Raw genomic sequence first — 13,262 nt, forward strand, 5'->3', positions numbered from 1 at the left:
CTTCACAATGATCTTGTACCTTATTGCCTGCCAGCACTGCACTATGTAACCATAATACTTGATTCTGCATTCTCTTATTATTTGAACTTGTTCTAGCTCAACGTACTGTGTAATAAACTTATCTATTTAAGTGTTTTTAAGAGATAAAGCAAGGTAGCAGATCCTTTGGGCCCAATGAGCACATGCCACCCAATTACACGTGTGTAACTAATTAACCAACTAACCAATACGTCTTTGCAATGTGGGAGGAAACCAGAGCACCCAGAGCAAACCCATGGGGTCACAGGGAGAACGTATAAACTGCTTGCCGAATTGAACCTGGGTCATGTGCGCTGTAATAGTGTTACGTTAACTGCTACACTACCACACCACCACAAAAGCTTGTCTTGCATCTGTATGAACGATATGCAAGACAAACTTTTCACTGTGTCTTGGTACGTGACAATAATAAACTAATTCTTTACATTGTGACAGACAGTTCAAATGGGCAGGGTCTTAGGGGGAAGGGTGCAGTGGGTTTGCTATTGTGCTGGCCCGCTCCAGGGCCCAAACATTGACTGGATTCTCTGCCTGAAGAGTCTGCCAGCCAGAACGTCCAGCACTTTGATTGTTGATACACAAGGAGGTTTTATCCATTTCTCCTTCCCCTCATAACCCCTCCCTCCCTCACCCCAGTAGAGGATCCGGCTCTCAGACTCACCAGCCGGCCATCATGTACTTGAGGACAATGCCGACACCCTCCAGATTGCCACGAAGAGCCAGCGTGGCACTACTGCAGCCCAGAAGTAGAGACACCGCCCGGCAGCTGAGTTTCTGGATCTCCTGCCCCTCCAGGAATCGGACGCCAGCACCGTGACCGGCATACCTGGGCGAGACCGAGAGCCATTAATGAGGGGGAGATTATCAGTGAGGGAGGGGGGTGGTGGGAGAGAAGGTGGAGATCAATTAGTGAGGGTAGATCCCCTGTCCCTCCAGGAATCAGATGCCTGCTCTGTGACCAGCATACCTGGGTGGGAGCAAAATCCACTGGGGATGGAGAAATCTATTAATGAATGAGAATAGTGGGTTGGAGATAGAAATCCATTAGTTAAGGGGAGATCTATTGAGGAAGGGGGTAAATTGATCAGAGAGGAGGGAGGGGAGGAGGGGAGGAGAGGAGGAGAGGAGAAGGGGAGGAGGAGGAATGAGTTCCATTAGAGGGGGAATCGATCGGGGGATCAATTAGAGAGAGGTGAGGGATAAGATTTGTTAGTGAGGGGCAAGAGGGAAGGAGGGATCCTTTAGAGTGGGATTAATCAGAGAGACGGGGAGTGGGAGAGAAGAGATCAATTTGTGAGGGGGAAGATTTGAGGAGTAACCTTTTCACCCAGAGAGTGATCAGCACGTGGAAGAGGTTGAGGCAGGTACATTAACAGCCCTTAAAAGAAACTTGTACATGGATAGGAAAGGTTCAGAGGGATATGGGACAAGCATGGGAAAATAGGACTAGCTCAGGTGGGAAACACGTGTTGTCTGATTCAGTGACCGGCTCCCACTTCCTCGGTGTGGGGTGGGTATTGCAGAGGACAGTTTTTGTCCAGAGAGCCTTCCAGTCCCCACCCCCACCTTCCCTTGAACTGCCCTTCCTTCACAACCGACTCCCCCACCCACCCTCCTCCTGCCGCCCCCAAAGTAGAGATCACTTACAGGTAGAGATCACGGTTACACAGGACTGATCTCAGCTGCTCCTGGCTGGGTCCTCGCCCTACCACACCATCCCACCCCTCCTTCCTGCAGGCAGAGGGAGAGGGAAGGGGTGGGAAGGGGAAGAGCGAGAGAGAGGGTGGGGAGAGGAGGAGGGGAGAGGGGGAGGGGAGAAGGGTGGGGAGAGGGGGAGGGGGAGAGGGGAGGGGGAGGGGGAGAGGGGAGAAGGGGAGAGGGGTGAAGGGTGGGGGGAGAGGGGGAGGGGAGAGAGGAGAGGGGGAGGGGAGAGGGGGAGGAAGGGGGAGGGGAGAGGGGGAGGAGGGGAGAGGGGAGAGGGGAGAGGGGGAGAGGGGGAGGAGAGGGGGGAGAGGGGAGAGGGTGAGGGGTGAGGGGGAGAGGGTGAGGGGGAGGGGGGTAAGTGATGGTGAGGGGGTAGAGGTGGAAGGGTGAGGGGGAGAGAGAGAAAAAAAAACATGTTATCCCGGGGATGTGTCCAGCCCTGTCTATGGGAGGGTGTAGAGGTTTTTGGGTGTGCGAAGAATTAGCCCAGGCACAAGCTTTTCGATGCCCAGAGTCATCATTGAGGATTTAATTACTCTTTGGGGTCATGACCCATGAGTTCAGGATTTATCCTCTCTGGGATCATGACCTCTAGACTTGAGGATTTAACCCCCTTTTCCAGGATCACAGCCTCCACACCCAAAGAATTAACCTCTTTGTCCAGAGTCATGACACCTGACCCGAGGAATTAACCCCCTCCTCTTGAGCGCCACAGTCCCCAGACCTGAGTATTTAAACCTTCCATGCCCAAAGCCACAACCCGAGATGTGCAGATTTAACCCTATCCGTCTCCTGGCTGTGACAGGCACATGCCTGGAGAAGGCTAGCAGCGAGCCGTGGGGGAGGATGGAGGTGAAACCACAGTCTCACTAAGAGCCCAGCCCTGCGAATCGTCGATGAGACAAACCTCTCAAACCAGGCCTTGAAGGTCTTCTCCGTATTGGGCAGATTGCCCTGGGGATTGAGGACATAGAAAACATTTCCGGGGTCCACGCCTTCCGTCAGCACAGACTTCAACTGGTGCTGGGTCGAAGGAGGGAGAGAGAGAGAGAGAGAGAGAGAGAGAGAGAGAGAAAGAGAGGGGTGGTTAAATGCTTGGGTTCAAGTGTGAGAGGCAGACACACAAATGCACAGAACCTTCTTGACAATAGAGTTCCCAGGGAAGTAGTGAATGGGGGGAGGGAGCGGGGAGCAGGCTCAGAGGAAGGGAGGTGGAGAGGATGATCTGTAATTGCCAGTGTCCCCATTCCCCCCCCCCACCAACTCTACCCCATATACTCACCTTCTTAGTGATGGTGTATCCTAGTAGGAACTGGAAGCTCGGGAGTCGGGAGACTCTGCCCCCTCGAAGTAAGGGCATGCTCTCCCAGGGCAGTCTCTGCAGATCCTGTAAATTACAGGGGTTAATCTGGAGTCCATTTACCTCCCACCCCCAACAACCCTGTCTCTTCTCACAACCACTGAGAGCAGTGTACCTACCCCCTTGGGTACAGGGGGTGGGGAGGGAGTGAATCCTGGAATCCCACTCCCCTGGAACATTCCCCTGACCCGTACCACCCAGGGAGCTGGGAGAGGGACAGAGCAGACCAGATGGAGGGTCAGAAACCTCACTCCTGCTGAGGCTTCTCCCTTCAGCCACTCCCCCCTTCCCCCAGCCCCCAGCCCCTACCTTGTCCAACATGAGGATGAGCTGGGAAGACTGCCTGGTGTGTCGGCCGGTGAGGAGCTTCAGCCTGTCCACGGCCCCTTGCAGGTAGTCACCCACCTCGGAAGGACAGCCACCCCTTAGGCCCTCGGACAGGGACTGGATGTCCAGCGGAGTCAGCAGGTGCGAGGCGCTCAGCACTACCTGAGGGTGCAGAGTGTATGAGGAACAAGGGCAGGCAGGAGACTCTTTCCACCACTCCCCATACTCTATCCTCACCACCCCTCCCCAACATATGTCCTCTCAATTATCTGCCTTCCAGCACCCTCCCATGCACTAACCCCACCTTCACATCTTCACCCCTTCTTTACCCCCATTTTCCCACAATCACCCCTTCCCCTCCCACACTCTCCTTACCCACCATACCCCCGCACATTCTCCCCATCACCTGCCCCTGCCCATTGTACTCCTCCTGCTCCTCTCCCTGCCCAGTATCCCCTTTCTCCCCTCACCCTTCCATGCACTGCCTCATCTTCTCCCCTGCACTCCCCTTTCTCTCTCCTTCAGCTCACCTTACCCTGTGCTCTTCCCACTCCTGCTAACCCCTCGCTCTCTCTGCCCATGCACCATCCCTCCACCATGATCAGACAGGGGATGGATTCTCCTTGAGGCAGAGGAGCTGACATAGGTGTACAAGAGTGTGAGGGACATAGATAGGGTGACTAGTCACAGTCTTTCACCCTAGAAGTGCCAAAAACCATAGGCCACAGGTTTAAAGTAAGTGGTTGGTGGTTAAGAGGGAGAAAGTTAAGAGGAGGCTGGGATTTGCAACACACTGCCTAAGAGCAGAGACTTTCACAACATTGAAGTTGGAAGTGGAGTCACAGGTGGACAGGGTGGTGAGGAAATTGCATGAGTTAATCATGAGGCCACACTGCGTACAGTTTTGGTCACACTGTTGTAGGAAGACATGGTTAAACAGGAAAGAGTGAAAGGAGATATATAAGGAGGTGGTCACGACTAGAGGATCTGAGTTATAGGCAGAGGTTGGCCAGGTTGGTAATGTAGCTTCCTTGGAACGTAGAAGAATGAGGGGGCAACCTTGGAGAAGTGTTTAAAATTATGAGACGTGTAGATAAGGTGGATGGTTGCAATGTTCTCCCTAGGGTAGGAGAGTATAAAACTAGGGGCCATAGGTTTTGGATAAGGGGAAAAGATTTAAAAGGAACCTGAGGGGCAACTTCTTCACGTAGAGGGTGGTGAGTTTATGAAAGAAGCTGCCAGAAGAATTGGTTAAGCCAGGGCTTGGAAAGACATGGACCGAACACAGGAAATTGGGGACAAGTTGGGTGGGCAGCATGGATAGTTGGGCCAAATGGCCTGTATCTGTGTTGTATTGCTCTGTATATATCTAGACCAGCACTTGGATTAGTAAGGTAGGGAAGGGTATGGACAGGATGAGTGTAGATGGATGGCTGGTCAGTGTGGACTTGGTGTGTTATAGGGTCTGTTTCTGTCCATTGGAGCCTCCAGTATGGAGATGAACATCCTGGGAAGAAGCTAGAACACACATAGGATGCTGCCTGGATTAGGGGGCATGAGCTATAACGAGAGGTTGGACAAACTTGGCTTGTTTTCTCTGGAATGGTGGAGGCTGAGGGGAGACCTGAGAAAAATTGATAGGATTATGAGAGGCATAGATAGAGTAGACAGCTGGTATCTTTCTCCCCAGAGTGGAAATGTCTAATCCCAGAGAAAATGCATTTAAGGTGAGAGGGGGCAAGTTCAAAGGAGATGTGTAGGACAAGTTTTTTTTAAACACACGGAAAGTGGTGGGTGCCTGCAAATGTGCTGCCAGGGGTGATGGTGGTGGAAGCAAATACCATAGAGGCATTTAAAATGGAAATGCAGGGAATGAAGGGATATGATCGCTGTTGGCAGAAAGATTAGTTTAATCTGGCAACATGGACGACACAGACACAGTGGGCCAAAGGGCCTGTTCCTGTATTGTACAGCTCTGTAGTCACCTACCTTGAGCAGGTCCTGGTGCTTGTACTGGTAGCCCCTCTCTTCCAGGAAACGGCCAAAAGCCTCTGCTTCCTGCTGTACCTGGGTGTCCGGGCAACTAGGCAGCAGCAGACACCTCCAGCAGCCCAGCACACCGGTCTCCAGAGAATCCACTAAGTGCTATGTGAGGCACGGGAAAAGGGGTGTAGGGCAGCATAGGAGTCGGCGGGAAAGGAGAGAGAAAGGATGGTAAAGAGTTGAAGGGGAGGGGCAAGAGTGGGAAGGGGTGATGATGGGGGAAGGTTAGGAGAAGAGAGCAAGAGGGGAAAGGGGTGAAGGGAGGGGGGAGGTAAAGAGGAGAGAGCAGTTAGAGGAGGGTTCTAGCAGAGAGGCAACAACCCCTTCAACCCCATCCCTCACACACAGGGGAAGCAGTACCCAGTGCCTCCACTCCAGAGGGAGAATGCAACACCAATAACCATCCTCACATGCACAGTGCGATTTGTTCCCCACTCCTCTCCCCCCCACAATGGGTCCAGGCGTCCATCCCTTCTCTTCTCCCCACCCCAGTCCACTCCCCATTTTTCCAGAGATGCCCATCCCTCTTCTCTTCCTCCCAGTCCTCACTCCTCATTGGTCCAGAGGAGTCCATCCCTTCTTTCTCACCCCCAGTTCCCCTCTCCCATTGGTCCAGGGGTGTCTGTTGGAGAGAGGGGTCTCCACCCCCCCACAGCACCCACCTTCATCCGCCGGTCCAGGGCAGTCCGTCCCTCCCACCAAGCCTTCAGCTCCGACACGTTGCTGATCTCCTTCTGCTCCTTCAGGATGGCATCAAACTCTGCCAGCAGCGAGCTGACCGAGACCTAGGAGGGAGCAATGACTCTGTTACTCTTCCTGGCTCCAGTCTCCACAGTCCCAATCCTCCCTTCCATAGGAAGAGACCTGATCAATCCACACAGCTTGGGCTGTGTCCTCACAGAACAGTACATCACAGGAACAGGCCTTTAGGCCCACCTTGACTGTGCTGACCACAATCTCAAATTAGACTGAATCCATTCTACCTATATAATGTCCATATCCTCCATTCCCTGTACACCCATGTGTCTAACAGCCTCTTAAATGCCTGTATTGTATCTGCCTCTACCACCATCCCTGCCAGGATATTCCAGACACCCACCACTCTGTGTATATATAAAAAAAATCTTGCCTCTTGTAAGTACCTCTTTCTCACCTTAAATGCATGGTATTAGACATTTCAACCCTAGGAAAAAGATACTGTCCACTCTAGCTATATCTCTCAATCTTATAAACCTCTATCAGGTCTCCCCTTAGCTTCTGCTACTCCGGAGAAAACTCCAGTTGGTTGAACCTCTCCTTATAGCACATGCTCTCTAATCCAGGCAGCATCCAGGTGAACCTCCTCTGCTCCCTCTCCAAAGCCCCCACACCCTTCCTGTAATGGGGTGACCAGAACTGTACTCAATACTACAGATGTGGCCTGTGTGGAGAGTGGGGGCGGGGAAGGGAGGGTAGAGGGGTATGGGGGGGGTGGGGTTAGAGGGTGACTCGGATTTCCAGCAGCTGCAGAATCCTGTGTTTGTGATTCTGCATTTGGTTACTGCTTTTCCCTTGTATCGATGTGATGAAATGATGTTTGTGGAAGGCACGCAAAACTGTACCTCAGTATGTGTGACAATAACAAACCAAATAATAATTTGTTGGCAAGTCTGGCCAGGTTGAACACTGTCTGCCCTCAGGGACGTGGGTTTATGAGATGAGACAGAGAGCTCAAGCCGTTGATGCCTGCAGGGTCTGGACCCAAGGTTCCGCGATTCCCTCCCTCCTGACTGACCACTCACTGTGCCGCTTTCTGTGGGTATCTGGACACTGATGGGCACCCTGCCCTTCTCCAGCCTGGTGAATAGGAGCACATCTCCTGTGTCGTGCGGGCCCACAGCAGCCAACGTCAACAGGCACACCATCACATCTGGACAAGGGGCAGAGAACAGAAGGATTACCACGGGAGATGGAAGGTAACAGTCTCACCCCACTGAGAGCAACAAGAACACCACCACATCTGGACAAGGGGCAAAGAATAGGGGAATTACTGCGGGGGATCAAAGGTGGGCGTCTCAACCCTTCCTCCTTCCACCAGTGACAACAACAGGGAGACAACTACGTCTAACATGGAGGATTAAAGGGGCAAGGGAGAGAGTGGGAGAGGATTAAATAAAGTGGGAGTGGGGGAGGTGGGTTTCTACTCTCCCTCTGACCAGGGTGACCAACAGGGAGACCACCATGTCTGGCCTGTGGGTGGGGGAGGGTGTCACTGAGGGGGGGGAGGAAGGGTCACCCCTCATGTCTGGATGGAGTGGGTACAGGGAACAGGAGGGTTAGCACGGGGGACTGAAAATAAGGGTCTCACCCCTCCATCCACCCACCCACCAGTGGGTTCAAGACGACATCTGGATATGGCAGACAACAGGAGGGCTAAAGCGGGGGGGGGGATTGATGGGGGAGCAGAGAAAGGTGGCAGGGGTTTAATCACAGGGAATGGTGGGAGTTGGAGGGGGAGGGTCTCACTTCTCCCTCCAACCAGGCAAAGTCAATGGGGAGGGGCACTATAGTGGACTGAAAGGATCCGTGTGACTTTAGATGGGTAGTTGGGGGGGAGGCAGAGGGATGTGGCAGACAACAGAGGCATGTAGTGATGGAGGGGCCGAGAGCCAGATCGACTGCCCTACCCGCGGGAATGTGCCTTAGCTGCTCCCGGAAGGCGGCAGCTCCATCCTGGGCCCAAGCACTGGGCTCGGCCCCCCGGAACTGAAACACTGAGTGTAGCTCAGAGAGGTAGAGAGAGTGGGGATTAGGACCAGGATTCCTGTTGTTACTCAGGCTCAGCTTCTGCAGTTGGGCAGTCACATCCGCATCTTGCGCCTTCCTGTTCTTCCTGTGGGTGGAGCGAGATCATAGGATGAGACAGAGTGAGACAGAGCGGGGGCATGTGAATGCAGTCACAGCCCAAAGTGTCACTCCTCCCTCCCTCCCTCTCCCTGCCCCACTCACAGGGCCTTACGGTGGAGGTTCTGCATCATCTGGTGACGGGAGGTGATGGCCAGAGACTCGCTGAGGAGGAAGGCGGTGGTGTGGGGGTCCCGAGAGCCCACACATAGAGCAAGCAGCCGGCATGCTCTGGCGTACAGTCCACTGGGTGGGCAGTGGCTAATGGAGGCCACGGCCTCTGTCAGGCAGGAGTACACAGAGTCCAGCGCAGTCACATCTGGGGGAGGGGGAGAAGAAAGAGAAATGGGGGGGAAGAGAGGAGGGATGGTGAGAGATAAAATTCCACCTGACTCCCCGCTGCATCCCTCACTCCCTTCCCACCTACCTGCAGAGAATCCCAGTGTGGATGGAGGGTGCTGGGCATCACCGGGGATTTGTCTCCCCCTCCTCTCCGGTGTGAGTGTGTTCGGCCCTTTCTGAGGAGCCAACTCACATCGCCTCAGCACCTCGGACTCAGGCACCTCCTCTACCGGCTGTCTGCGGGAGCCTAGGATGAGGAAGCAGTGCAAAAGAGAAAGGGAGTAAGATGGTGGGGCTCCCTCTCTCCCTCCTCAGAGACCTGTGGAGAGTTACCTCAGTCACTCGGCAAGAGCGTGGTCACAATAGGGAATTGCAAGGAAGCTCCCCTCCCCCTGAAGATTAGGAAACTCCCTCCAGGAGTCAAATTCCTCTGAGGCCCAGCACAGCCCCCACCCCTCATCCTTCCATCCCCCATTGATTTCCCCTCACCCCCACATCCTCTAGACTCACCTGTCTTGGCCTGCGTCCCTCTCTTAGCATCGTGCCTGCCTCTTCCCGCCCCCTGCCGGGGCCTGCGAGCCTTGGACTGGCGTTTCTGAGGAGCTCCGCCTTGACTTTTGGCTGAGGAGGTGGAGGACGCGGTGGTGGTGGAGGGGGAGGCCTCTGCTGCAGGAGTTGCAGCTGGGTCTCCGTCCCACTCCACCTCACTGTCGTCAAACTTTTTCCTCAGCCGGGTCCGCGCCCAAGCTCTGGGCCGGTCACAAACCATGTCTGACCTGTCCTCAAGCACCCGGAAACGAGAAGGTTTCTCTCGTCGGGGCTTCAGGCCTGGCCCTGCCTTCGCCTGGGAGGGAAAAGGAGGGTCCTGTCCCTGCCCCTGTGCTCGTGCCCAGCCCCAGGATGGAGAGAAGAGCCCCAATGGGCTGCATCCCTGCCTTTGGGACAGGGGACCCAGCAAGCCCAGGGCCTGCACCAGCAGCAGGGAGGCCCAGGCCTGGGTCAGTTCCAGTTCCAAGGGGCCCCCTTTGCCTGGCCGTAGCCACTCCAGGCCCCCCAGAGGTTGCTTCTGGACCTTGACCGGCCACTCGCAGCCCAGGCTCAACCAGGCCAGCTGCGAGTAGGACCGAGCCGCCTCACAAGGCCCCAGCACCGCGGAGTCAGTTGCAGGGTCTTCCCCGCCTGCTGGGCCCATCTCTTGGTCTACACGGCCCAAAGCCTCCACCCTACGGCTTTTGGAGCCCTGATTGACCACTTGGCCTCCTGGGGCCTCCATTCTTCGGCATCCCAGTCTTGGGGCACCCATTCCTCGGCCTACAAGGCGTGAGGCCTGCAGTGCTCGGACCAGGCTATCATGTAGTCGAGCAGCCCTCGGTCTAGCCCTCTCCAGCACAGCCTGCAACAGGGCCCAGCTCTCCTCATGCTGTCCCAGGCCGGCCTGGACCAGTGCCCAGCGCAGGCAGGTTGAGGACAGGGTGGGGTCAGTACAGTGGGCGCAGGAGCAGATGGGAGGGTGTGCCAGGGCCCGGGGCAGGGTCAGGGACCGGGGCTGGAGCTCAGGCGAGGCAGACTGTCCCCAGGGGTAAGGGTAAGGTGCAGGTGAAAAGTGGCAGACCCGTAGGAAGGCAGAGGCCGTTTCCCCCTCCTCTCCCCTCTCATTCCCCTCCCCCTCCACTTCCGCCACTCGGCCCTTTGAGGGACAAATCCTCCTCCTGCTGCCCTTGCCATCGGTTGAGGTATCAGCACCAAATTCTGTAGGGAAGAGGGGAAAGTGGTGTCAGTGGTGAGTTGGGGCAACACTCTGATCCCACTCTCTCCCCTCCACCTCCCTTGTAATCCACCCGTGCCAACTCGTCTTCTCCACCGTCCCCATTCCCCACATGCATCCTCCTTCCCTTTTCCCTCCACACCCCCATTACCACTCTTTCCATCTCTATCCCCACTCCCCTCTCCACTTGCCTCCCATCCCTCTTCATCTGCACCATACTACCCATCCTTTCTTCATGTCCACTTGGCCCCTCTTCTCTCCCCACACACCCCACTGCCCTCTCACCTCCCCCACCCCTTCCCAGGGACGGACCTGTCTCGGACTCCAGCAGCTCCAGCACCCGCTCCAGTTCCAGCCCACAGGCCGCATGCTCGCCCCTCTGCAACTCCAGCTCTGCACTGGCCACTAACATCTGTGCACACCTGCCAGGAAGGACGGGGCAGTGGGTGAATAGAAGAATAGAAAGATAGGGTGGGGGGGCGGTGAGCATTGGAGCCCTTTCTCCCCCCCCCCCACCAAGAGCAAAAGAAAAGAGAAGGTGGACAGTCACAGCCTTTATCCCATGAGTGTCGGAGACTGAGGGGTGATGTTAGAGGTGCATAAAATCCTGAGAGATGTAGATAGGGTGAGTGCACAGTGTTTCTTCCATTGATGTATAGGAGAATGAGGTTCATAAAAATCCTGAGAAGCATAGATAGAGTGAACATGGAGAGGATGATTGGGAAACAGAAGTTGATAGGTCTTGATTAAAAAGGGCATCAAAGGTTATGGGGAGAAGGCAGGAGAATGGGGCTTTGAGTGATAGTAAATCAGTCATAATTGAATGGCAGAACAGACACGATAGGCTGAATGCCCTAAGTCTGCTCCAAAGTATTATGGTCTTACAAGTAGGGTCAATGTGCAGTCTTTTTCCCCTGGTGCAAATGAGAACAGTATCTATAAAATGTTGAAGGGCACAAGAGTGGTGAATGTATACTCATTTCCCCTAGAGTCCTGAGGTCCTGAGTATCAGCCAGACTCTTCCCCCTGAAGCATACTAGACTGAGAGGTGACCTTATGGAATATAAAATCATGAGTGTAGGCAAGTTGGGTGGTCAGTCATTTTCCCTGGGTTGGGGAATCAAGAACTAGAGGGCACAGGTTCAAGGTAAGAGGGAAAAGATTTAAAGGGGACCTGAGGGCAACTTTTCAACCCAGAGGTCCATATATGCAACAAGCTGTCAGAAGAATAGTTGAGGCAGGTATATTAAGAACATTTAAAAAGGACAGGTAGATGTAGGAAAGATTTAAAGGGATATGGGCTCTATTTCAGTCCTCTATAACACTATGGATGAGATTACACACCCTGCTCCTAGTTCTTATCAAGCAGAGATAGGGCGAGGAGAGAGAGCGGGGGCGGGGTACAGACAGAGAAGGGGCCCCTCAGCTTACGGTCGGACACACTGCAATTTGGTGGTCAGTCTCAGGGCCTCCAGGCAGAACATCTTCGCCTCCTGCGTATTCCCGATTCCTGTCAGAAGCCGCACCAACCGGCAGGAGCAGGTGAGCAAAGAGCACAGCACAAGCCACTTCTGGTAGAGATTGTCCCCTGCAATCCGGGGGGGGGGGGGTAGAGGAGGGGGGAGGGTTGAGGCAGGGTGTGGGGGGTGGAGGGAGGTGTACAAATAGTCCTGAATGATTTCACCATAGTTGGCTACATGAATCCGAATGCGCAGTAATCTAAGAAGCTGCAGAGTGTTGTGGCACATCCCTCCCCACCATGGGTAGTGTCTACAGGAGGTGCTGCCTCAGGAAGGCAACGTCCATCACCAGAGATCCCCACCATCCGGGCCATCCCATCTTCTCACAGTTCCCATCGGGCAGGAGGTACAGAAGCCTGAAGTCCCACACCACCAGGTTCAGGAACAGCTACTTCCCTTCAATCATTTGGTTCCTGAACCAACCAGCACAACCCTGATCACCACCTCAGTACAGCAACACTAGGGACCACTCCTGCTTTTTTTGCACCAAGGGTATATTTTGCATTTCTATTTTTCTCCCAGTCCATGCCAACCTTTCTGCTCAACTACACCAATCCTATTGGGCCATATGAGGAATGTATTAAGACTTTTGAACAGTCCTCTTGTACATTAAAAGATAAAGTTTTGATATCCCAATCTTCCTACTTCTTTTTCCCACCGCTCGTAGCAGGCTCAGTTACAGGTCAAAGTTCACAGATCACACATAGTTGCCGCTTAAGTTGATAGGGTTATTATGAAGGTTTATGGTGGTTTGGTCTTTATTAGTTGTGGGAATGAAATCAAGGTAATGTTGCAGCTCTATAACACCCTGATTGGACCACACTCGGAGTATTGTGTTCTGTTGTGTTCATCTCATTATAGGAAGGGTGTGGAAGCCTTAGAGAGGGTGAAGAGGAGATTTACCAGGATGCTGTCTGTATTAGAGAGGAAAGGTTGAGCCAGCTAGGGCCTTTCTCTTTCTAGTGAACGAGAATGAGAGGCAACTTGACAAAAGCGTATAAGGTTATGAGAGACATGGACAGAATGGACAGGTAGTATCTTTTTCCCAGGGCAGCAATGGCCAATAACACAGGACACCCGTTTAAAGTGAGTGGAGGAAAGTTTACGGGGGGGGGGGCGTTGGGACGGAAGAGACAAATTGTTTTTTGACATGGCGAATGCATGGAATGCACTGCCAGGGGTGGTGGTAGAGGTAGACACATTGAGGACATAAAAGAGACTCTTGAATAAGCACAGATGTCAGAAAAATGGAAGGCTATGGCAGTGTGGAAGGGAATGG

At 53.9% G+C, this 13,262-nt stretch overlaps 1 protein-coding gene across 1 annotated transcript in view; it reads right to left on the minus strand.

Annotated features, from left to right (window-relative positions):
* Positions 1–696: 696 nt before the first annotated feature.
* The window catches only part of espl1 (extra spindle pole bodies like 1, separase), a 52,097-nt gene continuing 39,531 nt past the window's right edge, over positions 697–13,262 (minus strand). The window contains exons 15-28 of the mRNA XM_063037807.1: positions 11,895–12,051; positions 10,776–10,885; positions 9,209–10,447; positions 8,784–8,945; positions 8,462–8,675; positions 8,140–8,345; positions 7,255–7,382; positions 6,136–6,258; positions 5,416–5,575; positions 3,413–3,588; positions 3,026–3,130; positions 2,651–2,766; positions 1,687–1,770; positions 697–865 (exon numbers count right to left, since the gene is read on the minus strand). Of these exons, the coding sequence (XP_062893877.1) occupies positions 697–865; positions 1,687–1,770; positions 2,651–2,766; positions 3,026–3,130; positions 3,413–3,588; positions 5,416–5,575; positions 6,136–6,258; positions 7,255–7,382; positions 8,140–8,345; positions 8,462–8,675; positions 8,784–8,945; positions 9,209–10,447; positions 10,776–10,885; positions 11,895–12,051 (3,149 nt within the window). The remainder of the gene's footprint in view (positions 866–1,686; positions 1,771–2,650; positions 2,767–3,025; positions 3,131–3,412; positions 3,589–5,415; positions 5,576–6,135; positions 6,259–7,254; positions 7,383–8,139; positions 8,346–8,461; positions 8,676–8,783; positions 8,946–9,208; positions 10,448–10,775; positions 10,886–11,894; positions 12,052–13,262) is intronic.

Source organism: Mobula hypostoma, chromosome X1 (genome assembly GCF_963921235.1).
Source record: "Mobula hypostoma chromosome X1, sMobHyp1.1, whole genome shotgun sequence".
Lineage (NCBI taxonomy): Eukaryota > Metazoa > Chordata > Chondrichthyes > Myliobatiformes > Myliobatidae > Mobula > Mobula hypostoma.